Source organism: Rattus rattus, chromosome 14, assembly GCF_011064425.1.
Source record: "Rattus rattus isolate New Zealand chromosome 14, Rrattus_CSIRO_v1, whole genome shotgun sequence".
Taxonomy (NCBI): Eukaryota; Metazoa; Chordata; class Mammalia; order Rodentia; family Muridae; genus Rattus; species Rattus rattus.
This window is the reverse complement of record NC_046167.1, coordinates 25,158,549-25,184,648: the sequence shown is the minus strand read 5'-3', so window position 1 is coordinate 25,184,648 and position 26,100 is coordinate 25,158,549. Positions and strand designations below refer to the sequence as shown.

The window sequence follows — 26,100 nt, the reverse complement described above, 5'->3', positions numbered from 1 at the left end:
GGGAGGGAGGGAGGAAGGGAAGGAGAGAGAGAGAGAGAGAGAGAGAGAGAGAGAGAGAGAGAGAGAGAGAGAGAGGCAGAAGAAGAGAGGAGGGGAGAGAGAGCAGGGGAGCCAAGAGAAGATGGTAGGAGAGAAACTGCTTCAAGAGACACACATAATATATCATTATAAGAAGAGGAGTGAAGCAGGCAGGAAGAAAACAGTAGACATGCTTATGTAGAGACACAGAGAGAAAGAGAGAGAGAGAGACAGATAGATAGACCAGGCAGACACACCACATACACACACAAACACGTACACATGAGACACATACATATACACACAGAAGAAGGTGGACAGAGACACAAACAGATTTATCTATATACAGAGAGACTGATAGACACACACACACACACACACACACACACACACACACACAAACAAACCCTCAGGGGTAGACATGAAGAGGCATAGAAATATTCATATACAGAGACATGGAGACATGGAGAAATATTCAGACACAGAGAGAAAGAGACATGGACAGAGACATACACTGGGTTAGGTGTGTATGTACTTGGAATGGGCTACCCCACAGAATCAAACAGCAATGTTCAGAGTCCATTGCATTCTTCCCGAAACACAGTTCTTGCCTGGAATCTGTGTGTGTGTGTGTGTGTGTGTGTGTGTGTGTGTGTGTGTGTGTGTGTGTGTGTGTGCGTGTGTGTGTGTGTGTGTGTCTTGTGCTTTCACCTGGTCCAAAGTCAGTCTATTTAAATGTTGTTCTCAACCCAAAAACACCTTCCTGGAATGATCTGGAATAGTGTTTGACAAAATATCTGCATAATGTGACTCACTGGAGTGAACAAATTAAACTAACAAGTCAATATGCAAGAGACATTTACTGAGCTTAGAGTAGATGCCAAGCCTGTCCAGGATTTCTTTTTACCTGTAACCTACAAATGTCCATCTTGTCTGTTCAGGTCTGTTCTCCCCACCACATATATCCCCAGACTTTGGCTGTGTTGTCTGCCTGGAGTATTTTCGTCCTTATCTAACCCTTTATACCAACAGAGCCTTATTTTTGAGGTACTAGTTATCCTTATTATGATAGCTCTCAAAGTTATTGTAAAAAATTGTAATTTTCCACAATTTAAACTTTATCTGGTTTTACTGACATTCTTTGTAAGCACCTTTTAGCTCTCGCACTCTGGGAGCTGCAGGAGTTCTGTACCTTGGAGCATGCCTTATCCACAGCGCTAAACCCGGTGGATCCCCACTGCCCTGTGTCTCTTTGTTCAAGCCCGGCCCTGTGATAGTCTACTCTCTGTGTGAGATAAAGCCACACTTTCTCTAGGAAGGGCTTGCTGGGAAGAGGATTAAAAGGCTGCATGAGTCTCTACTGAGAAGGTCACACCACAGTTTGCAGAAGCCATTGGCTTTCTTTAGAGCCCATAGGAAAGGGCTAGAGAGTTGGCACAGTAATTACTGATACATACATCTCCCGTAGAAGATCCAAAACCTCCTGTAAATCCAGTTCTAGGTACTGTGCTTTGTGGAAAACCCACACATAGACACATAGTTAAAACAAAATAGTTATGAAGAATAAAGCCCATAAGAAGATGGCATATACCAACTGAGTTTTCCATGGGTTAGGGGCCTTTGTAATCTTATCATCGAATGTGACTTTGTCAGCATAGACTCAAAGCCCCTATCTCTGCAAAGTGTAATTAACGTTGCAGTTCCTCGATAGAAACATAAGAGCTGTTAAAGTTCATATAGGACATACATCCACACGTGCACTGGCTTAGGAATTATGGTATAATCCGATTTCTTAGTGAACATGTACTCACAGGCTGATCACCTAAATTTAAAATAAATCCAAATATTATTGTCTGAGCTGGTTTTGGCATTCCCAGTTGAAGGTTTCCTAGCTCTTTTCACATTTCATTGATCCCAAGACCTGGATCATAGGTTTCTGCTGTCCACTGCACTGGACTCAGCACTCAGGCATTTAACAAATACTTACTGAATGGAGGGTTGAGCAGGGGACAATGGTTAACACACTTTCTGCCTCAGGATACTGTTATTGTGTAAATACAACTTGGGTCCACTCCATTTGACAAATTTCTGCTCTTCTGTTGCTGGTTAGCCTTGTTTTAATTGTTAAACTCTTTATTTTATTAATAATGTTTCTCTAGTCACCCACCCATCCATGCAATTCTATCTAGATGACTAGATAAAATATATGGACAGGCATGATGTATGCGCATGTCTAGACAGATGGATCAGGTGGTCCTGGGTTTTAGTATGTATTAAGTGTATTCATTTTAGCATTGTTTGAGGCAAAGATTGAAAATTGCCTTGAAAGACTATTAAGAGGAAATACGTTAAAATATTTTGATGGTTCCAACAATAACAAGTAGCCTATTTCAGTAATGAAATGTTTCAGCAGTTAAAGCACTTACCACCAAGCTTGGCAAATGCAATTTGATCCCAGGACCTACACAGCGGAAGGAAAAAATGGACTTCTCCAAGTTTTTTCTGACCTCTACTCACGTGTGTCCCTCTAAACAAACAAACAAAATATTTAAAAAACAATAAATAGGTCTGGAGAGATAGTTCAGCAGTTAAGAGAGATAACTGCTTTTGCAGAGGATCCAGGTTCCGTTCTGGGCATCCCCATGGTAAATTACAACCATCCATATCTCCACTTCCAGGGACTCTGATATCTTCTCTGACCCCTATAGCCACTAGACATGCACACAGTACACATACATGCATTAAGACAAATCACTTTGGGCATTATCAGCTTTATGGGATAGAACAATGCCAGGAAGGTTATAGTAGACTGTGGGAATATCAACTTACAGAGAAATAGCTCCTGCATATACTTACTGGGGTAAAAAGTAGAACACGGTAGTGCCAGCCCTCGTGTGCAAACCCAGATATCTGATTTGCCATATGTGGAGACCTCCACTTCAGCACCACACAGAGGAACTGGAAACACTGGATGTTTAGAGACAGAAACAGAGCTATTAGAAAAGGCTGTGCGTGTGTGCGTGCACGCATGCGGGGGGTCAGCTTTCTAGTGCTAAGGGTTTGAGCCATTCCATTGTTCATTGTCTGTCCCTTTACCTGGAAGTAAACTGGTGGATATATGTTTCCTTTACCTTTGGAAGGAGAGCCTCATACTCTCCTTGCACGGTGGATGATACGGTCTCACTCCTGCATGGTCTTAATTCTGGCTGCTCTCAGATGTAGGGACTTGGTTCTTCAAGCTCATCTCTGTTGTTGTTGCTTTCCAGGACTTTGCTGGCATTAGGATGTCACGTGGGTATAGCGGATGAACATGCTGAAGAGAAGGTGAAGAAAATGAAGCTGCCCAAGAAGTAAGTTGAATGGCTGGCCCGTACCTGGTAACTGATCTGTATCTTCAGCACGCTGGAATGAACCTTGGAGGAGACAGACAGGCCCGTGCTCTTGGCTATGCAGCGCAGATTTCAAAACTTTACACAGACTGAGGAGACAGCTTAGTAGTCAAAACACTTACCTTCAAGTGTGTAAGGGGTAGTAAACTCTTGTTTTTATTGAGAGACCCTGCCTGTCTCACTCAGTGAGCAAAATGAACAAGGAATGGAGGATGATTCTGGGCATCAGTCTCGGGTTACAAACAAATGTTCATGTGTACATGCACAAGTGGTATCTGTGCACATATAGAAACATGTGCCTATACATACACCACATATGTACACATTATGAGTGTGTGTGTGTGTGTGTGTGTGTGTGTACATGTTCATGTTATGTGGTGCAGGTTCATGCATGGTTACAGGACAACCTTTCTGCCTCTTCTGCCTGCTACTGCATACATCGGGCCAACTGGCCTGTGAACTCTTGGAGACTCTTCCTCTCTATGTCTTATCTCCCAGTAGGGAACACTGGAATCACAGATGCTTGCATTCTTTTTTTTTTTTTTTTTAAGATGTAAGTACACTGTAGCTGTCTTCAGACACACCAGAAGAGGGCATCAGACCTCATTACAGATTGGTTGTGAGCCACCAGGTGGTTGCTGGGATTTGAACTCAGGACCTCTGGAAGAGCAGTCAGTGCTCTTAACCGCTGAGCCATCTTTCTAGCCCGATGCTTGCATTCTATACCTGGCTTTCACCCAGTTTATGGGGGATTCCAAACTTGGGTCATTGGGCTTGTACTTTTACCCACTGAGCCATTGCCCCAGCACCTTGTGTTTGTGTTTTGAAGTGATACCTTTTACTTGTTTCCTGTTTCCTATGTATCTCATGGAAATGGATCTATAGTGCCTAGACATCCAAATCACAATCTACTGAGAATTATTGTTTCCGTTTGATTCCCTGAAAACTTCATTTCCAGTTCGTCTGCACACACTGCACTGTGTTCTCTGGCCTCTCTTTGAAAAGATGCTGTCTGCTGAGTGTTCTTAATGATCAGTCTTTCCCTCTTGAAATGGCCCTAAGTCTTGACTCAAGATTGCCAAGGAGTAAAGGAAAATCTCCAAGCAAAAAGGAACCAAGGCGTGTGTGTCTGTGTGTGTGTCTGTGTGTGTGTCTGTGTGTGTGTGTGTGTGTGTGTGTGTGTGTGTGTGGTGGGGGACTTCACCATATCGATATTTACTTTAAAACAAACACAAATAAATTAAATAATAGAAAAAATATATGCCTTGGCATTCCCAGTTCTAATTTCTGTTTCACATTATTTCTGCTCTAGTTGTTTTCTGGAGAGCGTTGTTTGAGAACTCCCTCTACCCTTTCCATGAAAATGTCAGCCAAGCATTCGTTTCTAGACACGCTTCCAGCAAGACAGGCTGTTCATATCTCCACTGTGCAGTCACATGGAGTGGCCCTATTTGTTTCAAGGCCCCGAAAGGGGATTTGCTCCTGAAATTGAAAGCTAACACCCATTTAACCCAGACTTCATCTTTTCACATTTACCATGTAGTGTTCATCCCATAGTGACTTCCCTGGTTCATTTAACTTGATTCATACCAAGCAGGGTGGGGTGGCTGGGAAACTGGGGGACTCACTGAATGGTGGTGGTGGTCTGTCATGCTTTGGCTACAACACTTTAGTTGGTCTCTTTCAGCCTCATTTGCACCCCTTAGTAGTCTATGGGTCCTTTGGGAATGGAGCATACAATTGGTCTGCCATGTAACAGCATGGGGGTCTCTGCTCATCCAAGAGATAGTAAGGGTTTTCTTTGTTTACAGCTTCAGGGATTTGCTGCAAGTAGAATGGGCAGCTCAGCAGGATTTGTCTGGTTTGCTTTTGTTCTCTTTTTCACAGAGTATTTAAAAGAGAAACTCCAAAGAAAACCAATGCCTAGGCTGTAATTTATTTTATTTTATTTTCTTAGATTTTATACATGTCAAAATAAAACTAGAAGATAATAATTTCAAAACACTGTTCGTTCTTTGTCAGGTGAATGGATTTGAGTTACACATATGCTTAATTTTAGATTATATATAATATATAATCTATCTATCTATCTATATATTATATAATATATCTACCTAATGGGCTAATTTAATAAAGTTATTGTCACAGGGAGTAGGCCTGTAAAGTAGGTGTACTAAAAACTACTGTTCAACAATTATATGAAAGGAGATATGGATATAGTAGCTGATTTTGTTAGGCCTTTTCCAGAGAGTTCTAGAAGGTAGTGTGCATTGTATAGATAGGTCTGTTATTGACAGGCTACAAGATTTTGCTTTGCAAGAATTGTTACAAAAATTACTTCTTTATTGCCTGTGAATTTTCAGCAATCAAGCTGAAGCTTCCTTTCAAGCTACTTAGCTTCCAAGATTAACAATCTATTTCCTTTTATTGAAAAATCTGAGCTCTTTGGGTTTTTTTTTTTTTTTCAAGATAGTACTTCATGGCAGCTATTGGTTGATCGTTGTGTACCTTATCAAAGAGCATGAGTACGAGGAAATGGGCATTTGAAACCAAAGTTCGTTTACATGTTTCTTTAACATACACGTTCTGATTTAATGCTTTAACGTGTGTGTGTGTGTGTGTGTGTGTGTGTGTGTGTGTGTGTGTTCACATATATGACTGTGGCCATACGTGTGCTAAAGCATACATGTAGTGGTCAAAGAACAACCTCAGGCTCGGGTCTTTCCACTCCACTTTGTTTGAGGCAAGGTCTCTCTTATCGTCCACCACTGTGTGCACCAGGCTAACTGGCCCATGATCTTTGGAGACTTATTTTTGTCTCTGCTTCCTCCTTTACTTACCAGTGTAAAGATTATGGACATGGGTATTACTGTATCCAGTTTTATTACTGGTTTTAGGGACCCAAACTCAGGTCTTTACTCTAGCACAGCAAGCACTTTAACTCATGGGGCCATCTCCCTAATCCACGAGTTTCTTTCTTAGGATGCGACTCTAGAGAACCCTGACTAATACAGGTACCTACTACCCTTTCTCCCAAACCTCTTCACATCCTCGTTTCTTTCTTAGGATGACTACAGATTGAAAATGGTTTTAAAAGCATCTAGCTCCCTGTGAAGCATGTGTTATGTCAGCAGCCTCAAATCTAGCCCATTGAATGTACGACTTTCAAAGGCACCTGTATTTATCTTTACTGTGTGAGATGATTTGAAGTTAACAAGCAGATGTGAAGAGGTTTGGGAGAAAGGGTAGTAGGTACCTGTATTAGTCAGGGTTCTCTAGATTCACAGAACTCATGAGTAGTCTCTATATAGTAAGGGAATTTGTTGATAACTTACAGTCTGTAGTCCAATTCCCCAATGGTCAGCAGCAGCTGTGAATAGAAGTCTAAAGATCTAGCAATTGCTCAGTCCCACAAGGCAGGCAGGTAAAGAAGAGAGAATCTTCGTTCTTCTAAATGTCCTTATGTAGGTCTCCAGCAGAAGGTGTGCCCTAGATTAAAGGTGTGCACCACCACACCTGGATCTGGGCTTGCTTTGTCCCAGATGACCTTGAACTCAGAGATCTCCTTGCCTTAGTGTCCCGGGATTCACAGTCACTATGCCTCAAGATCAGGATCACAGGTGAGCCTTCCAGTTCTGGATTGTAGTTCATTCCACGTATAGTGAAGTTGACAACCAGGAATAGCCACTATGGTGCCTTAGTTTGGGTGAGATTATTAGTTATTCAAAGAAACTCCTTTAAAGCTACCTTTCTTCTTTCCTTGCACGGGGTGATAGAAACTCAGGTAAAATAAACTATAGTTTACAGTGTGGGATGACAGCTTAGTTGGGAAACTGCTTGCCTTGCATGCATGAGGGCTGAGTTTGATTTCCTGGAACCCAAGTTTAAAAGGCTGGGCAAGATGGTGTACACTTATAAACAGAGACCTGGGTCAACTGAGATAGGTGGATTCCTAGGGCTTTCTGGTCATCCTGCCTCATCTTTTTAGTGAGTTTCAGGCCAGTGAGAGATGCTGTATCAAAAACCAAGGAGGATGGCACCTGAGTAATGACATCTATCCTTCATAGATATATATGTGCATAAGTTTGTGTGTGTGTGTGTGTATGTGTGTGTGTATGCGTGTGTGTGCAAGTGCACGCAGTCTACACCTGAAAATGAGTCAACTAGTTTGAACTCAACTTCAAATTAACAAATGTAAACAAGGCTTCCTGCTTCTCACTGAGATAATTCACAGATCAAAACAATTTGGGGAGAAACTTTATTTAGGAAGAGGACTAGAACTGTCAGGATTATCTGGTTTCTCATGAACAGAACTTGTCTATAATGTTTTATTAAAAAGGCATTTCTCTCTCCTCCCAACCATCAAAAGAGCTTCCTTAGTACGAAAGCTTCCTGTTAGCTTCATTTTCCCAGAGCCATCGTTTTCTCTTTGAGGATAGCTTGCATGAGCGTTGGCTTTAGTCAGTGATTTATAGATTCGTCTTCAATCTTTATTATCTGTGTGCCCTTGCTGATAGCCAGTTAGGTCTAGGCCCCTCAGTGCCCACTTAGAAGTGGTTTGCTGGAGTGTTCATGGAATCCCAGCAGTGGGGAGGTGGAGAGATAGTTAAATCCCTGAGAGCCCACTGGCCAACCAGGCTAGTTCTATCAGTGAGCTCCAGGTCTACTGAGAAACCCTGTTTCAAAAACAAGATGGAGATACATGAAGATACATCACTGTAGGCCTCCTACACACACACACACACACACACACACACACACACACACACACACACACACACACACACACATACACGCACACACGTATACATACACACACATGCATGCACCCACGCATGCACACACACACCAAAAGTTGATGAAAAACAGTATTAGGGTTGGAAAGATGGCTCAATGGTTAAGGATACATCGTGTTTTTATAGAAGATCTGGATGTGGTTCCCAGCACCCATGTCAGGCAGCTCACAACCACATGAAAGCCCAGCTCCAGGGAGTCTGATCATCTTACCTGACCTCTACTGTTACTTGTGCATTCTCTGCCTCTGTCTCTGTCTCTCTTTCTCTCTCTCTGTCTCTCTCCCTGTCTCTCTCTCTTTCTCACACTCACGCACTTGGTCTCCCTCGCTCTCCCTCTTACTCTCTCTCTCTCCGTCCTGCTCCCTCTCCTCTCTCTCTCTTTCTCTCTCTCTCTCCCCTTCCTCTCCCCTTCCCTCTCTTTACTTACTGTCCTTCCTCTTTAAATCTTAAAAAAAAAAAAAAAAAAAATTACATGAAGACAAAGCCCTTAAGTGTTGCTCATTTTAAATAATCAATATTTTTGTTTTGAGCACCCAAAGTGTCAACTATTAAGAACACACAGTTGTAGGTCCTTTGTGCCTTTCAGATATAGGTAAGTGGTCTCCCTTTACATTTTGCTGGCATATAAACAGAAACCTAAGGACTCTGTGGCTTTCCCTAGCTACCTAGGCAGCAGCTGAAACAAAAGGGGCCTGAGCTTGCTGACTGACTGCTCTATAGGTCTGGTCACCACAGTCTTCAGCAGAACACTTGGGATTGGATGGACCAGGACAGGACTGTCACAGGATTTCAACAAAAAGGGCATTTTGAAATTTCTCTGTTTGCTTTGCAGTTACCAGCTGACCAGTGGATACAAGCCTGCCCCGATGGATCTGAGCTTTATAAAACTTACCCCGTCTCAGGAAGCAATGGTGGACAAGTTGGCTGAAAATGCTCACAACGTGTGGGCCCGGGACCGAATCCGGCAGGGCTGGACTTACGGCATCCAGCAGGTACCCAGGGGTCTCTGAGTGTAGACTCTCATCCTTTCTAACCGAGGACATGAAGTCATGGCTTTTTACAGATACCTCATCTCAATACTCCTTAGTGTGCTAACCGATCTGGACAAACCCTGCACCACTAAACTGCTGAGGTGGCTCTGTGGGTAAAGTAGTTAAAGCGCTGCCCTCTCAAGCTTCACCACCTGAGCTGCACCCCCGCCACCCAGGTAAAGGTAGAATGGGGAAACCAACTCCACAAGGTCGGCCTCTGACTTCCACTGTGTACTGTGGTGTGCAGTACCCCACCTCCAGTCATATGTACAACAATAATAATTACATTAAAAAAATTAGGTAACCATAGCTCTGTGTGGTCATCACAGCCAGCCGAGCTATGACCCTTCACTTGCACCGAGGGGATCATATTACAAGAGCGGTTTGTAGTGTGGTTTTGGGCATTCCCTTCCTTGAGGTGGTTTAGAAGGGACTTTTGAAATACGAAGACTGAACTAAAATAATAATAAATATATCCACAGTTCCTGAGTCCAACTCTGAGCATCAGAACTCCATTTAAGACTTTGTTCTGCATTTTGTTTTTTTTTCCAGAGTAGGAAGATGATGTATTACATGTTACTGAACGCCCTTGTGGGGGGCAGTACACTGTAAATTACTCCTCCAGTGCCATCTGGGTATGACGACATCCCAAAGAATCAGTAAAGTCTGTGAACGAACAGCCTTGCATCTGTTTGGGACACCAAATGAGATTTTGTTCAATGTAGGAGGAAAACACATGTTCAGAATTTTTCTAGATTTTGAGTGGAGTATTTTTTTAGTGATCATGGAGTATTTCCTGAATAGAAGAACTCATGGAAGTCGCTGGAGAGGCAGAGGCAGTACAGCAGAGGGAGAAAGCAAAATTTAGCTTCACCCATTAAGCACATCTTAATCTGTCTTGCTATTAAAATTCTGTGTACTACTGTGCTCTCATTAACAAAATATCTGACTTCACTGTGTAATGCAAAGGGCAATAGCAGTGCCTGGCAATGGACACATTCCACAACCATATTTTTATTAGACGCTGCCACCAAGCTTAGAGTTTCATAGTTACCGTGTGTAACTCACATTTCCACCAAGGAAGGAAGAGTCTCATTCCCACTTCACACATAGTAGACATAGGACCCCAGGGACAAGACTTTGCTCAATGCTGTCCAGCCAGCAGGCCACAGAACAGGACTAGGCTCAAGTCTTCTGACACCAGCCAAAGACCTTCACTTTCTTCTTAGGATGCCTCTTGATAGCTCATGGTGGAACATCTGTATGAGAAGATTTTCAGGGGAAAAATGGATAATTGCTCAAAGACTTAGAATGTGATTCCATATAAAGACTAAAAGATTGTTTAAAAATATATTTACCATTTTGATGAAGTGTGTGTGTGTGTGTGTGTGTGTGTGTGTGTGTGTGTGTGTGTGTGTGCGTGTGTGTAAAACCTTTTCTACTGGGCCCCACATGTTTGCAACGTAATGTCTGAATGATGAACTGAGTTCTGAGTTTTCACTTTCTTTTTGGTGACATGATCTGGCTCAGTAGTAGGCTGTGGACTCTTGGAGAGAGTTGGCTGGTAGTTTTCTCCCTTGTTTATTCTCTCACAGTTGGTCTAAAGCACACGTGTGCCCAGAAACCAGGGGAACTGCGTCAGCGGTCAGACTCTTGCTAATGACAGTCCACACACTCTGACTTCATGTGGCTCACAGGGTTCTAGATTGGGAAGCTGAGATAGAAGAACTCAGCACCCTGTCAGAAGTGAGGGGAACAGGCCATAGGGTTTGAAGTTGTATTGGTGGGAAGGCTCCTGGGGTATCGCTTGTTTTGAGAGAGGGTAGCTTTGGAATGTCCCTGTCCCCACAAACAACCCACATGACTTGTTTCCAGATAGCAGTGGATGGTCAGGCATTCATTATAAACTGTGAGAGGAAGGGGACAAAGAAGAGACAAAACAGAATTCCTTGTACCTGTCCAGCCCTTTAGCTTGTTCCCCCACCCCCCCCATGGGTTTGAGATAATGTCTCACTGTGTGGTCAAGGATAACATTGAACTTAAAATCCTCGTTCTTCAATTTCCCAAGTCCTGAGATTACAGGCAGGTGTCTGCAGGCTTAGATTTATTTCCCTACAGAGTATATGTGTGTGTGTGTGTGTGTGTGTGTGTGTGTGTGTGTGTGTGTGTGTGTGTGTGTATGTCTGTGTGTGTATGTAGACACAGAGAGAGAGAGACACAGACACACACACACACACACACAGAGAGAGAGAGAGAGAGAGAGAGAGAGAGAGAGAGAGAGAGAGAGAGAGAGAGAGAGAGAGGTTTCACCACTTCATAGTTCCTCCTAAGCCAAGATATGGTAGAAACTGCTGATTCCTTCTTAAAATGGAGGCTTTGTCTATGGGGTTGTAACACAGCACTTGCCTCATTTGTGCCAAGTCTTCCTTCCACCCCCTAGCCCTGCTGCATGGCTCAGATGACCGCAAACCTTCTCCCCGATACAGGATGTGAAGAACAGGAGAAACCCTCGTCTGGTTCCCTACACTCTTCTAGATGACAGAACCAAGAAGTCCAACAAAGACAGTCTCCGAGAAGCAGTGCGCACGCTGCTGGGCTACGGATACCACCTGGAAGCTCCTGATCAGGACCACGGTACTGGGTTTGCTGTCACCGGTGGTTGCAAAATTGTAGTGGGTTTTCAAAGCTACAGGAACACTTAAAAAGGGGGCGGGGCAAGGATACCTCTTTTACTCTAGGTGTCCACTTGAGGCTGACAGTTTATATGGATTTTCCCCTGAAGGATTAGATCTATTTCTCAATGGGTAGCTCAGGGCTGTGCATCATCTCTGCAGGGTTCACCTTCCCATGTAGTCAAATGTTATTCCTCTGCTTGGCATTTCTTTATTTTATGTGTTTAATTTTGATGAGATGACAATTAAATTTAAAGAACGATTGTGGGAGATTGACCTTTTAACAATAGTCCACCCATTTATGAACATGGTATCCTACATACTTTCTTATTAGTTTCTCTTAGTGACTTTTTTTTAGAATAAAGGATATATATATATATATATATATATATATATTTCTTACAGTTAGTAGGTGTTCTATAAGGTGAGATACAGTTGTTATTTGTAGGTTGATTTTATGTTTGCTGATCTGGAGGGGTGTGTGTGTGTGTGTGTGTGTGTGTGTGTGTGTGTGTGAGTGTGTATGCTGTGTTTATTTTTTATAAATTTCAAAGAGATCTCTCTTTATAAACAAGTTCTCATTGTTTTCCTTTTATAATAATTACATTTTACTTTTTGAATTACTGAGTATGTGAGGCATTCGTAACAATGTGTAATAGAAGTGGAAAGAGATGTAGCCCGGCTTAGTCTCAGTCTAAGGGAATCATTTTAACATTTCATTGTTAGAATGGTATTAACAATAAATAAGATTTTGCTTGTCTTTTTTTTCTTCTCCCATGTCAGGACCAAAACTCAAGACATTGTCCATTCTAGACAAAACTCTTTATCCTTGAATTATTTCTCTGGATTAATATATTTTCTTTTTTTTTAATTGATTGGTTTTGCTACTTGACAATTTCATAAACATGTTTTAGGATTACTCTTGCCATCTTATCTCCCTACCCCCCCCCCCATCATTACCCACACTCTCATCTCTCAGTTCTTGTCCTAGACTCATGACTTTTACATTGTGACCCATTCAGTTTACCTAGGGCTGCCTTTGTGACAACTGGGTTGGAACTCGTCCATTGGAGCCTAGTAGAGTCATTGGGTACACAACTGTACACAATGGTCCCCCTTTCATTGAATCTACTAATAGTAAATAGTTCAACAGAGAGGGATAGTATCCCTGGACCCCTTCTCCATTCATACCTGACTATTGACTAGCATATTCTTATGCAGACCCAGTGCTGAGAAGAAGTGGTGGATAAGGGCGCTCTAAAGTTCAGGAACTTTGTGGAAGATGGGGAAGGCTGTGGAGTGCATTGTCTGGGCAGGAAACAGCCATTAGAGTTAGGGACTCTCAGGAGCTAAGAAAATCTTCCTTTTAAAAATAGGTGTCATTCACCACACTGAACAGACCTCCTAGTTTGCCACAAATAGTTGTGAAATGTTGAATATGTATGTTTTTGTCTCTTGCGAAGAAGGGTATTTATTTTCTCTTTTATTCTTTTATGAACAGTTCTAGTTAGTCCTGATATATTATCTCCCTTTCCTGTGTACAGCTAAAACTGTTTGCTAATAACTCATACAAGAATCTTCACATCCATCTTCGTAAGGAATGTTGGTGTCGGAATCTCTTGGGATATCCTTGTGTTTTAATACACTGTTAAACCAGCCCCAGAGCAGAGTGTAGGGATGCCCCTCTGCCTATCTTCTGGAGGAATCATCTGTTCTGTTTCTGCTTTTCCCCCCTTTTTCCCATAGTCTTTACCAGTTTTTTATGGACACTCTCTGAGCCCAGAGGTTGATCTTAGGAGAAGAAGAGTTATGCTCACCGATAAACCCATTTGCACAGTTGAACTAGCTGTGTTTACTGGCACAGAGTTGCCCTCCGTATTGTTGTTCTAACGGCTGTAGGACTTATTGCTAGCATCACCCCACTCCTTCAAGCTGATGGTTGTGGGGTTCTTGTTTTTGCTGGCACTGGAAATCCACTTGTCTCTGTATCATTGTTTTAATGGCCATCGGATTGTTGCTAACAGCGCCTCATCTCTTCAAATTGATGGTTGCTCAGTTCTTGTTTATCCTGGCACTGGAGAGTGCCCGAAGCATTCTAGTCAGGCATGCTACCTCTGAGCTACGGCCCCTACCCTTTGCCTCCTGGACCATCTTGCTAGCTCTTACACTTTTATTTCGTTTCTTTACATAGTTTTCCTTACTTTCTTAAACCGTTTTGAAGTTGTTAGTGTTTCTTAGGACCCAGCCTTCTTTAGAGTCAAGTTCTGCTGTCTGTCCCTTTCTTCCTGTATCCAGTACTATACTTTGTGGTCTTTGCATACCTTAGGAGTTTTGTGAGAAGCTGGACATTCTAAATGATATATTGTGGCAACTCTGGATTTAGTTATGGTGTACATTGTAACCATTTTCTTGGGGACCTTTTCAGAGCTAACGTTGTAGAGTGTGCTTGTCATATTGTAGAGTGGTCCCTTAGCTAGGGATAGACTGAGTCTTCCTTAAGTAGGGAAAGAGGCTCTAGGGAGAGGCTTCAGCTTCCCTTTGGAACTGGCTTCTAACATTCTATGGAAGAGTTTATAATTTCACCTTAGCATTCATTTACTGCTTGTTCACAGCCTCAAGGTCTTTCAGAGATAAGGCCAGATGGCAATTCTGGTCAGGTCTTTCCTGAATTATACATATAGCCAGGAACATAAGCACAACTCTGTAGATTTCTAGGAAAATGAGTTTTTCCCCCCCATTCATCCTGCTGTGGCTAGCTCCTGCCCTGTGTCTCTGTCATATTGTTTGCTCAGCTGTTGTTTATTACAAAGTTACCGGCTACCTTGAGCAGCTGCTATGCGAAGGAATTGCCCCTGCTGGCTCTAACAACTGTCCCCGTGGAGAAGAGATTTACATTGAGCTAACTTTTAAAGCAGGTGGAATACAGAGAATTTGCAAGTGAGATGTAAACTAGGAGGTAAAATCTTGACAGTTATCTCTGAATTGGCCTTTGGAGGCATTTCTGCCCCCTTCTGTTTGCCCTGGAAACTTGTGGGTGGCTGGTTTGTTTCTGTGCCTGAGGGGCTGTTGCTTTTCAGTGTATTTTGGAGCTGGAGAAAGGGCCCTGCGGATGGACGTGGTAAAAATATCTGAGTCTATGCTCTGGGAACTGTCACCTTAGGTTATTGATATGTTTTATAAAACCAAGTATATGTTTAGCAGAGCATGATATGGTAAGGTGGGAGGGGTTGTCTTAGCGGCCCCATGCGGAGGCATTCCCCCTCTTGTGTTTATAAAAAGATAAGGAGAGGAAGAATATATTTTGGAGAATGTGTGGTGAAGTATTCAGGAAGGGGGTGAGGCATCCCATGAGGGACCAGCCTATAGTTTATTCAGGGCATGGGGAGGGGAGTTGAGAGTGTAGGGGGCGGGGAGGAGGAATACATGAGTATAGGCCAGCCTTGAGCACATGGAGAGAGGGGGAAGGGGAATATGAAGAGAGAAGGGGGGAAAGGGACAGAGTGAGAGCAAGAAGGCATGAGTGAGAAAAAGAGAGAGAGAGAGACACACACACACACACACACACACACACACACACACACACGTAAGCAGCTCCTTTTATAGTGAGTCAGTCATACCTGGTTTTTGACAGGTAACTGTGGGGCAGAGCCTAGACAAAATGCTAATACTCCCCAAGTCCCACCCAGGTACCAGCCATATGACAGTGTAGTATAGAATAGAGTTTATTTGGGGGCATGGGAAGGGGAGTTAGAGGCAGGGAGAGAAGGGAGTAGAGGCAGAGAAAGGGGACAGAAAAGGACCAAGAAAGAAGAGAGGAGAGGCCTAGGCCAGCCAGGAGGGGGAAGGGGGGAGGGGGAAGGGGGAAGTAATGGAGAAAGGGGGGGGGGGGTCAGAGAGAGAAAAGGGGCAGAGAGAGTGAAGAGAGGCCAAGCAATCTCTTCTATAGCAGCCAGGCCTACCTGGCTGTTGCTAGGTAACTATAGGGTGGAAGCCTAGAAGAGATGCTAATGGTTACTTCTCTGAACTTTGGAGGGATGAGTGGTTCCTTGATCAGTGGAGCAGAGGATTCTGAGCTTTCTTTACTCAAGCGATGGCATCGGCAGCAAAGGTTAGAAGGAAGAGTGCAAATAGATGAGAAGATTCCAGAGAAACATTCATGGTCCCATGAAATGTAGAGACGGTGTTCATAGAGGCACCAACCTGTGTGTCTGTGCATGTGTGCGTGCATGCGTGTGTGTGTGTGTGTGTGTGTGCATGCATGCATGCGTGTGTGTGTGTGTGTGTGTGTGTGTGTGTGTGTGTGCATGCCTGTTTCCAGAAAACTCAGCAGAGCAAGGAACTGGTTTAGAGTTTTGGCTAAGGTTTAGAGCAGGTAGGGAGATAGATCATGAGGCAAGAAAATGAAGAACATAGTATAGTTCAGGAAGGAAAGAGGGAACTGGGACCAGTGAGACATGTTCTTGCTTCCAGGACTCATGACTGGAGCGCAGTACCCAGCCCCCACATGGTGGAAATGGTAGAAGGAGAGAACAGACTGCCACAGGTTCCTCTGTGATCCCTGTGGTGCAGGTGATGACTGTTGGGGTTTAAATCTCGGCTCGCGTCCAGACAGAGTACACCAAGCCAACATGGTTCCACATGGAAAGGTTTAATGAGAGGAGAAGAGTAGAAGAGGGGAGAAGCAAAGGCTGGCCATGAGCAAATGAAAGGAAAGGGGGAGGGGTAGGAAGAGAAGGGATGAAGGGGAAGAGGGCACAAGAGCAGAGAGAAGAGCAGAGAGAGCAAGAGGGAGGAGGGGGCAAGCAGCCCCCTTTATAGTCAGGTACAGCTGGCTGTTGCTAGGCAACTGTTGGGTGGAGCATACCTGCTGTTGCCAGGTAGCTGTGGGGGTGGAGCTTAGACAGAATATCAACATTTCCCCATTTAGTTTTAATTAAAAAAGAAAAGTTAAGAGGCAAAGGTGGAACAGGAATAGAGTTGTCATGATCTCTGACTACTTCCCGCTTGCTTTGCGGGCAACATGTCTCTAGGGAACCTAGAGAAGTGGGTATGGGATGTTTGAGTTGGCTGTTTCCTTGTTGTCTAGTGTCTATGGAACCATCTGAGGACAGGTCAGAAGGAACAGGTCCAGTAGAAGCATCTGTGTCTGTGAGAGGAGATTGGAACATCTGGAGGTCGCTTCTCTGGAGCTGTCCTGGGTGTAGTAAGCACCTGGACTTGACAAGATGCTGGAACGCACACATATATATTTATTATAGGTAGAGTAAGATTAAGCACATTTGGAAGAAAAAGAATTTTTTTAGATGTACATTTGAAACCCAGAGGAATCCCACCCTTTGGAATAGGTAGTCAGTGGGAACTTTAGGCAGATGGACTTATCTGGGTGGAGTCTATTTGGTCCATGAGAGGTAGGTCTGAGTGGGTTTCCTGTAGCTTATACGTTTAAAACAGAGCTAACAACATGAGGTAACAATAACCCAAGCCATTGCTGGGTCCCTGGGAGGATCCAAAGGGATCCTCTGTAAGCTAACAATGATCCCAAGATCCCACATAAAACAGGCAAGAACCGAGGTCTGATATTCTTAACCACAGCCTGGAGATGGAGATAGATCCTTCTCGAAGCTTGCTGGGCAGCTTGTCTAACTGAATCAGAGAGCTTTAGGTTCAGTGTGACATCCTGCATCAGAAAATGAGGGAGAGAGTTATAAAAGGAGACACTGGACAGTGACATCTGAGCGCTACATTCCTGAGCATACTCACGAATCCCCCACCATGTGCACATCTACATGTGAATACATACAAACACATGGAGAAACAGATGACAACCTTTTGTCTTTGTGAAGTCACATAAGTGATAATCAAGGAGACAAGGGTTGTGTTCTGTTGCAAAGGGAGGCGAGATGTTTCTAATAATATGTCTCCCTCGTAGAAGATTACATATAACACATTACAGAAAGTGGGTACAAAGGATTAACTCACCCATTCGAGGTATCGTTTATGGGAGAGAGCATTTTCTGCGTTAGAATCTGAACCAATCGAAACATTAGCTATTGGAATCACAGGGAGACATTTTCATCCAAACAGAGAGTGTGTATGGCATAATTGCACACAGAAAGACACGAGAAATGGTTCTGTCCTTGGACCAAAAGTAGGGCACAGGTCAGAAGGCAGTAGTCATGCACAACAGGAAGATAATTAAGGCAAAACAAGGAATATATTGAAACCCTAACTGAGATTCGTGGAGATATTTGAGCAGAGAGTACCAGCCCTTGGAACTTGTCAGGCAGGAGTTTGCAATGCCATCCCAGTTTACCATAGAAACATAACTATGGTAACAGAGAGTGGGGACAGATTGGTGGGGGAGGATGCTGGGAGGTAGAGGCACTAGTTGGGAAGCCTTTGGGGAAAACTGTGATTTTTCTAAAGTAGAGATTAAGAGGTGTGAAAGTTTTTATGGTATAAGACCACATCAGTCTAGCGATTGCTTACATACGATTAAAAGCATCAATTTGTGTCTGGAGAGGTAGCTCATGGGTAAGACACCTGCTGTGAAAGCTCGAGGGCTAGGGTTCAGTCTCTGGAACCCCTGTTAATGTAGGAGAGAATTAGACTTCACAAAGCTGCCTTCTGATTTCCACATGTGCACAGTGGCACATGTTACCCCCTCGTTAATAACAATAGATAAAGATTTTTTTTAAAAAAAATGAAACATTAGTCTGTAACTTCCTCTTCTGCTGTGGCTTACATTTGATTAAGTTAAACGTAGAAAAGGTTGCAAAAATCGAGCCTAACTTTGTGTAATTTCCCATAGCTCTGATTTATTCCCCACTTTTCAGGAGAGTGCTCACCTATTCCGACTGAAATGCTCACCAGTATTTGAGTTGTGGTATTTAGGAGTATTGTTCTCAATGATGTATTAAAACCTCTGAAAGTGGAATATGTTCTTACTCACTACAAGATTTTTATTGAGATCTGAATTACTTTACTAAATGTAATACGAGGAAGTTGAAAGGGTGGCTGGTTCGGTACCAATTATTTTTAAAGTATGATATAAACACACCTGGCACATTCTAGATAATGTATAAAACTTTTAAGAGACTATAGCTGCCTTCTTTGCTGCTGGGTGTAATTTGTCAATTTCAAACATAGTTAGGTCTCACTGCCCTCTAGTGGTTGGTGGCCTCTAAGCCTGTGGTCTGGTGAGGAAAATTGGACATGGAATAAACCCTCACTCTTGTCTGATCAGTCACCATGTACCTATTCTTGGCCAGCTCTGTAGGTTCAGGGAACACAGTCTCTGATCAGATCTATTTCCCAACTGTCTTAATTTGAGTCCCAATAACCTTGATCATGTCCAGGAGAAAGGTACCCGCTGAAGGGTTGGGTTTTTTTGTTTGTTTGTTTGTTTGTTTGTTTGTTTGTTTTTTATGTCATGTATTCTATTTATTATCTCGATATAAACATCATTTGTCAAACTCACACAGGTTAGAGCTACATACTAAGTGTCTGCGAATCAAGCACAGTGTGTGGCTTTTCTTATTGGAATGGAGTTCTGTGTCTTTGACAGGGATGTGACACTTTGGCCTTCCTTGGGTCTTGTGCTTGAAGCTGGGGGAAGATCTGTTTGCTTCTCAAGCCAGCTCAGCAGTGCTTGAGCTCATGCGGTCAATGCCCAGGGACCCCAGAAGAGGAAGAAAGATACTTTGGAACTTTAGTTATAATTGGTTGTGGGCCCCCTGACTTGGCTGCTGGGAACTGAACTGAGGTCTTCTGCAAGAGAAATATGTGCTCCTAACAGCTGAGCCATCTCTCCAGATCCTGTCATAAGTTTTTATGTCAAATTTGGCTTCCAAATATTTGGAATGTTTTAATCAAAGAATGTTTCTGTTTGCTTTCCTAAACCCTAAACTTTATAGTTATGACCTCTGATGTCCCAGAAATGTAACAGGGGATAGATAATGACTCCAGGACACCTTAGTAAATTGGTTGACTAGAGAATGGATTATCCCGTACCTTGGAAAAGCATGGCTTGAATTTATCAGTGACACTTAGGTTTTATTCTAAACCTCAGGAGACTTCTAGTAAGAAGCTCTAAGTGTGAACATCACCCTGTATTTCTAGATCTCTAAGATTAATGTGCCTGCAGTCATTACTTAAGAAAGGGTTAGTAAGCTGTTTCCTCAGGATACATGAGTATATTTTGAGACAAGGTCTCATAAGAGTTTCAAATGACCTGAAACTCATTGTAGCACAAATTAAGCTGGAACTTGGAGGAGTCCTCCTGCATCAGCTTCCTGAATGCTCAGAAAATGAATTCTTAATTTTATTTGACTGTTTCTGTTTTGAATTGACAGAATGGAGGACTAGTGACCTCCCAACGGAAGCTGCTTAAAGTTTCAAAATTGGATGTTTTGCCTTAGAAATGTACTTATTCAGCAACTGACATGAACAATTTTAATTAACTAAATTTGTTTTAGACAACTTCCTGAATGTATACAGTGTATATCGACGACTATCCACCCACTTTTTTATCTCGCTGCCCCCCCTAGTCCTGTTCCTCCCTCTCATTCATGTCTGTTCATTTTGTTTGAGACCTACTGATCACAACAATGGGTGTACAACTAAAGACATTTCTCTAGTGTATTTAATACTAGCTATTGGAAACTGAGCCAGCAGATGCTTCAGCCCCCTGTCTGTAATTGCTACTCTAAAAGCAGGTTAATCCAACTCACGATAGGAAGCCACCTGACATGACAGCCAGTGTTTCTTCTCTTGCTTTATTTTACTCTCATGCTATTCTGTGTCTCTACTGTTGCCTACTAGAGCTTATATAGACTGATCTATGTATTATCTATTTATCTATCCTCTATTGATCTATCTATATCTATCAATCTATCTATCATCTATTTATTTATAATATGACAGGATCTCACTATGTGGCTCTAGCTGGCTTAGAACTCATGGAGCTCCACCTGTCTCTGCCTTCCACGGTGCTGTGATATAGTTGAGGCTAGCCTCTAGCTAGCCTCTAGTTCTTTATGTACCTCCTGAGTGCTGTGATTACAGTGTGTAGTGTACCGCCACACTCAGTTTTACTTTTGCTGTTTCATTTGATCATTTTTTCTCAATAGACAACTTATTGAACTCTTATAATTTATAAATGTCGCCCAAATCTTCGAATGGGAATAGATGAAAAGCAGGTATTTATCTGGTACCTGTTAACTCCGTGCCAGCTGCCAGCAACTGAGTGGGAAGAGAGAGCTGTAGCTTTAAATGAGTCCCCCAATCTGCCACCTATGCATTGTGTCCCAAACCTGAAGTCACTGTAGTTTGTTCCTTGGGGTCCAGCTCAGGCCTTACCAGTTGTGATCTCTTCCCTTAACTGCCTCCTGTATCTGTGGATCAGATCTTTAGCCCAGGTCTCTGAGATTAATGTGGATTGTACTTCTCAGGATTACTCTGGCTGTAGGTTTCAGGTGCCTAGGTGGTCTGTGGTTCTTTTCTTGGTCCTCTCAGTCTCATAGTCAGCACACACACACACTCACTAACAAACATATATGCAGACATATCCATCTCTATGGAGAATAGCAGGTATTCTTCGAAGCCCACCTCAGTATGGTGGGCACTGGCCACATGAGTCAAACTGAGAAAAGTGAATTGCGTGTCAGTCACACAAACAGTATTTCAAGTGCTCAACACCCACAGGTAGCAGATAACCCCCCCCCCCGCCCCCGACAGTACAGGTATAGAATATCAAGCATGTATTTCACACTTTGCACTCCATTGGCTTTGATCTTGAACTGTGACAGCGCAACCACCAGTGTGTGAATATCGGGCATTGGTCTGTGGGATTGAAAGAAAACACGTACACGGGTCACCTGTTTTCAGAGAGTGCCACCAAGGTTTTACTGAGATCTCCTTATATACCTGAGGCAAAAGCTGTGGAAAAACAACAAGGCAGGTGAAAATCCCCAACCAGGAAAGCAGGAAAAGTCTGTGTGGTGGAAAGTCCCGGCCCAAACAGGGGCATAAACAACTTCTTAACAACAACAAGCTGGAAGGCTCAGTGGGGGGGGGGTGCCATGGAAAGTCGGGGCCCCAAATCAGGGCCTAAGAGCAGCTGCCAAGGGTGTAAACAACTTCTTGCTATAGCAGGCTAAAAAGCTCAGCAAGGGGGCAGGGAAACACCCCAAGGTAGGACCCAACAGAACTGTATGTATCCCATTTCTAGGCACATTTGTTGGTGTGGCAGGCTCTTTTGAAAGTGTGGAAGAACAGTAAACTCCTTCATGGTAGACCAGAGCTTGTTAGCCCCCCTGTAGTGAAAATATAGTCATAGGCAGTCATTGTCTGCTCTATCCCTCTCACCCTATCATTCTCTGCTCTCTCTGTCTTCTTCATCCCCATACTCACTCATAAATGTCTACTTTTTAGTAGTGTTCAGGTCATAGCCTATGTCCCAATAAGATAGTTTAGCACCTGTCCTTAATAAGCCAATGAAACAAACCAATGGTGAAAAGCAGAAGAGAAAGATTGATCTAATGTGACCCCACTGAGAGGAGGGACAAATAGATCCAGCCCCTGGCCTTAACCATAGTCAGCATCTGAATTTCAAAAGAAGGCAAGTGACAGGCAGACCAAGGCAGCCCCAGGAATGTACACCCCTACCCCTCCAGCATCTTCACAGTTCAGTCCCTCCAACAGGATACCAGGTTAAGTTGTAAATCTTGTTCCCAGACAGAAGTTCTTTCTCTGGATGCCCCAGAACGTTTTCTGCTCCTAGGAGGAGATTGGAGTACCTTCGTTTCTGGTGATCTATTGTTTGAATAGTGTGGTAGCCAACAGGAGGGGCACAAGGCAGGGAGGGTAGTTATATGATTTTTTTCTTTTAGAACAATGTATTCTTTTTAAATTCTCACCTAAGATTTGAAAGGAATGTGTTCTTGTAGTCTTCCATTTCTAAACCATCCAGGACTGGATGGCTTTTTCTCTGAAATGCATTCTGAAAGGGGCAGCAAGAGGAAGGCCACCTGTGTGGTCAGTCCTGGAGCTCCTCCCCAACCTTCTCAGGAAGTCCTGTCTGGCTTTCTACTGTCCTGGATGGTTCCATCTGACACACCCTCAGGTAGATGTTGAAGCAGGAGAAGGTGCGGAATTCAATAGTCAGCCTCCCTGTGGGTTTTGCGACTGAGTTAGGTCAAGCCCTGTTTTTTTTCTCTTAACTTCCCACCCAATGATCTCCAGTCTCTCAAACCTACAGCCTCAAGAGCCGAGGTGTGCAGCGGTACTGGGGAGAGGTTCCGCATCTTCAGGGCAGAGAAGACCTATGCAGTAAAGGCTGGGCGCTGGTACTTTGAATTTGAGGCCGTCACTGCTGGAGACATGAGGGTGGGCTGGAGCAGGCCAGGCTGCCAACCGGATCTAGAACTGGGTTCTGATGAACGTGCCTTTGCTTTTGATGGCTTTAAGGTGAGTAGCCTTGCTGAAACCTGGCCTAACCCTGCTTGTATGTATGAATGCCAGATTCCCTGCTGGTCTCACAGAAGACCTTGGATATGTCTTTTTAGTCGTCTCAGGACTCTTTACTGTCCTACAGATCCAGTGAATTTACCAAAAGATTGTCAAAGAGTGAGGTCTTCCTTGTCTCTCAGAAATGGCAAAGAAGCAGGTGCTGTGGTGCATATTTTAATCCCAGCAGTAAGGGAGCTGAGGCAGGAGGATCATTTGCTCAGGCCCAACCTGGGTTTCATGTAGAGAGACCTTATCTAAACAAACAAACAAACAAACAAACAAACAAATGAAGCGGCTTTGGTATCATTCTTGCTCGTGACCAGACCTAGTGAACCAGAGACAGAAATAAACTTCAGAAATTGGAGTTCTATTCCTGTCGAACCCAGAGCCTACAGATAAAAAGAGAAGTTTAACTTTGAGGATACAAGTAGGGTAAGGAGACAATAGAGGTGCAAGGGGAATTCTGAGTTGTAACGACTTTGATGCATCATTTAGTTTAAAAATTTTAAAGCGATATGTTACATCGAGGCTATTATCAGTATTTTATATAAATGCAGTAACACATTTGTATAAAAAACACATTGTATTCAAATCACAATGAAGGTGGTACTTCCAAATAAGTTAAAAGGATTTATGTGACAAAATAACCCATACAAGTGACTTTTTACCTATAAATGAGTGTAACCCAAGCTGACATTTGAAACTGTATCTAAGTGTGTTTATAAGTGGGCTGGTATCCAGGGTTGGTTTGGGGCTTGTTCATTTTCACAGATACCTTCAGAGTATTTTTAAGTTGTGATTTGAAGCTTTGATGATGTTACAAAGGAACCGAGAAGTTTCCAGAATTTCATTTTGTTTAAGTAATATCAAGAAGAGTGATTTTATTGTGAGAAAGGCAAACATGAGAAAGGTTTCCTTTCTCTCGTTCTTCTTTTCTTTCTTAACTGTACACGTGATATTATAGAAAAACAACCCATAGCCATAGTACATACAGTTAGCTCAACTTGAAAGGATGAAATAGCATCTGGTTTGTCTATAATACCTCTTCCTGTGCACACTGTAGGGATTTAGACTCCCGAGACATCCCTTTACCCCCTGCCTGGCTCTAGACTGGTAGTTCCAACTAAGATCATCCTTCTGTTGCTGATCTTCTATTGCGGTCTCTTCTACCTCCCATAGGCCCAGCGGTGGCACCAGGGCAATGAACACTACGGGCGTTCTTGGCAAGCAGGTGATGTCGTGGGCTGCATGGTTGATATGAACGAACACACCATGATGTTCACTCTGAACGGTGAGATCCTGCTGGATGACTCAGGCTCCGAGCTGGCTTTCAAGGACTTTGATGTTGGTGATGGTAAGAGCCATGGTGTTTAGCCATTTGTGTTTTCAATACAATGCATCTGTTTGTCCCCCTGGTTCACGACCAGGCTTGGTAGTAGTTTTAGGGTGAGTGGGCATATGAGTTGCCTCTGTAAGTTTCTGGGCACTATGGTGACATGTGGCTGATCTGATCAGACACCCTTGAGATTATCACAGCAGAAATGACACCTACCCCACTTACTTAGTTTTGATGAGGTTGGAATGTCTGTGTGTACAACAGAAGAAATGGTGGCCACTAAGATCGTGTCCCACAGCATTAACGCTTCATTCAGGATATCCCTGGTTCATCAGTGGTTTTAGAGCATTTTCTTACTCATTAACTTTACCAAAAGGGAATGAGAATCTGGCATGGCTCAGGAAGTCCCTCTCTCAGAATCTGGAGTGACAAAGGTGACTAAAAGACAGGTCTCATTTCCTTGTAGATTGCTGTTTGCCAGAGAGGTTGACACTTTTAAGTTCTATACAGTGGGTAAATTCTACCATAAAGACATCCAGGGTGGAGGTTTTGTAAAACATTAAAAAAAAAAAGAAAGAAAAAGAAACAAAATAGAATGACCATGTGAGCCAATTATATCACTTTTGGGATATTCTCAGAGACTTCTTTGTCTCACCACAGAGACGCTCTATTCACATAGTGAAAATATGGTATATACACACAGTGGGATTTTATACAGATGTAAGAAGAAAAAGAATTCTGAAGAAAAAAAATGATAGAACTGAAAATTCACCCCGACTCAGAAAGACAAGTTCTTTTTCATGTGTGGGATTTTATTATTTGTATATGTGCACATGCATGAACATGAGGCTAGTTTTATATATGTCTTGAAGCTAGAAAAGGACCCATGCATTAGCTTTTGATTTAAATTTATATGAAATCAAATTTGTCCCATATTGTTGAGGTTGGATATGTGGCTTCCCATGTGTATTTGAGGAAGGGTAAAGAACGAGGTGTTTGCTAATCCTTAGGAGATGCTCACCATCTGTTGTAGCTTCTTTGGTTTGTAGCCCCAGCTCTAGGTTTTCATGGCTGTTTTGTCTTACATCCCAGAGGCTGCTAGCTTCTAGGCTGTGCTTGTATGCTCGTCACACAACCTCTGCTTTGGGACTAGAGACTCACACCAGAGAAAGCAAAATCTTGTCAAGGCCATCTGTCCTACACTACAAGAGGCAACTTCACCATAAGACGTATAAACTGTGTGAACAGACTTACAAACAGGGTGGGCATGTCTCAGACGTATATAATCAGTTGAAGAACTCATTTGCATTAATTATGCTAAGACCCACTGCCAGAAAGACTTTCTTT

General features: G+C 43.0%; 1 protein-coding gene across 1 annotated transcript in view; it reads left to right on the top strand.

The window, feature by feature from the left end:
* Positions 1 to 26,100, top strand: part of Ryr2 (ryanodine receptor 2) — a 393,422-nt gene that overhangs the window by 169,860 nt on the left and 197,462 nt on the right. Inside the window, exons 25-29 of the mRNA XM_032885202.1 lie at positions 3,285 to 3,368; positions 9,036 to 9,195; positions 11,721 to 11,868; positions 23,167 to 23,375; positions 24,597 to 24,771. Of these exons, the coding sequence (XP_032741093.1) occupies positions 3,285 to 3,368; positions 9,036 to 9,195; positions 11,721 to 11,868; positions 23,167 to 23,375; positions 24,597 to 24,771 (776 nt within the window). The remainder of the gene's footprint in view (positions 1 to 3,284; positions 3,369 to 9,035; positions 9,196 to 11,720; positions 11,869 to 23,166; positions 23,376 to 24,596; positions 24,772 to 26,100) is intronic.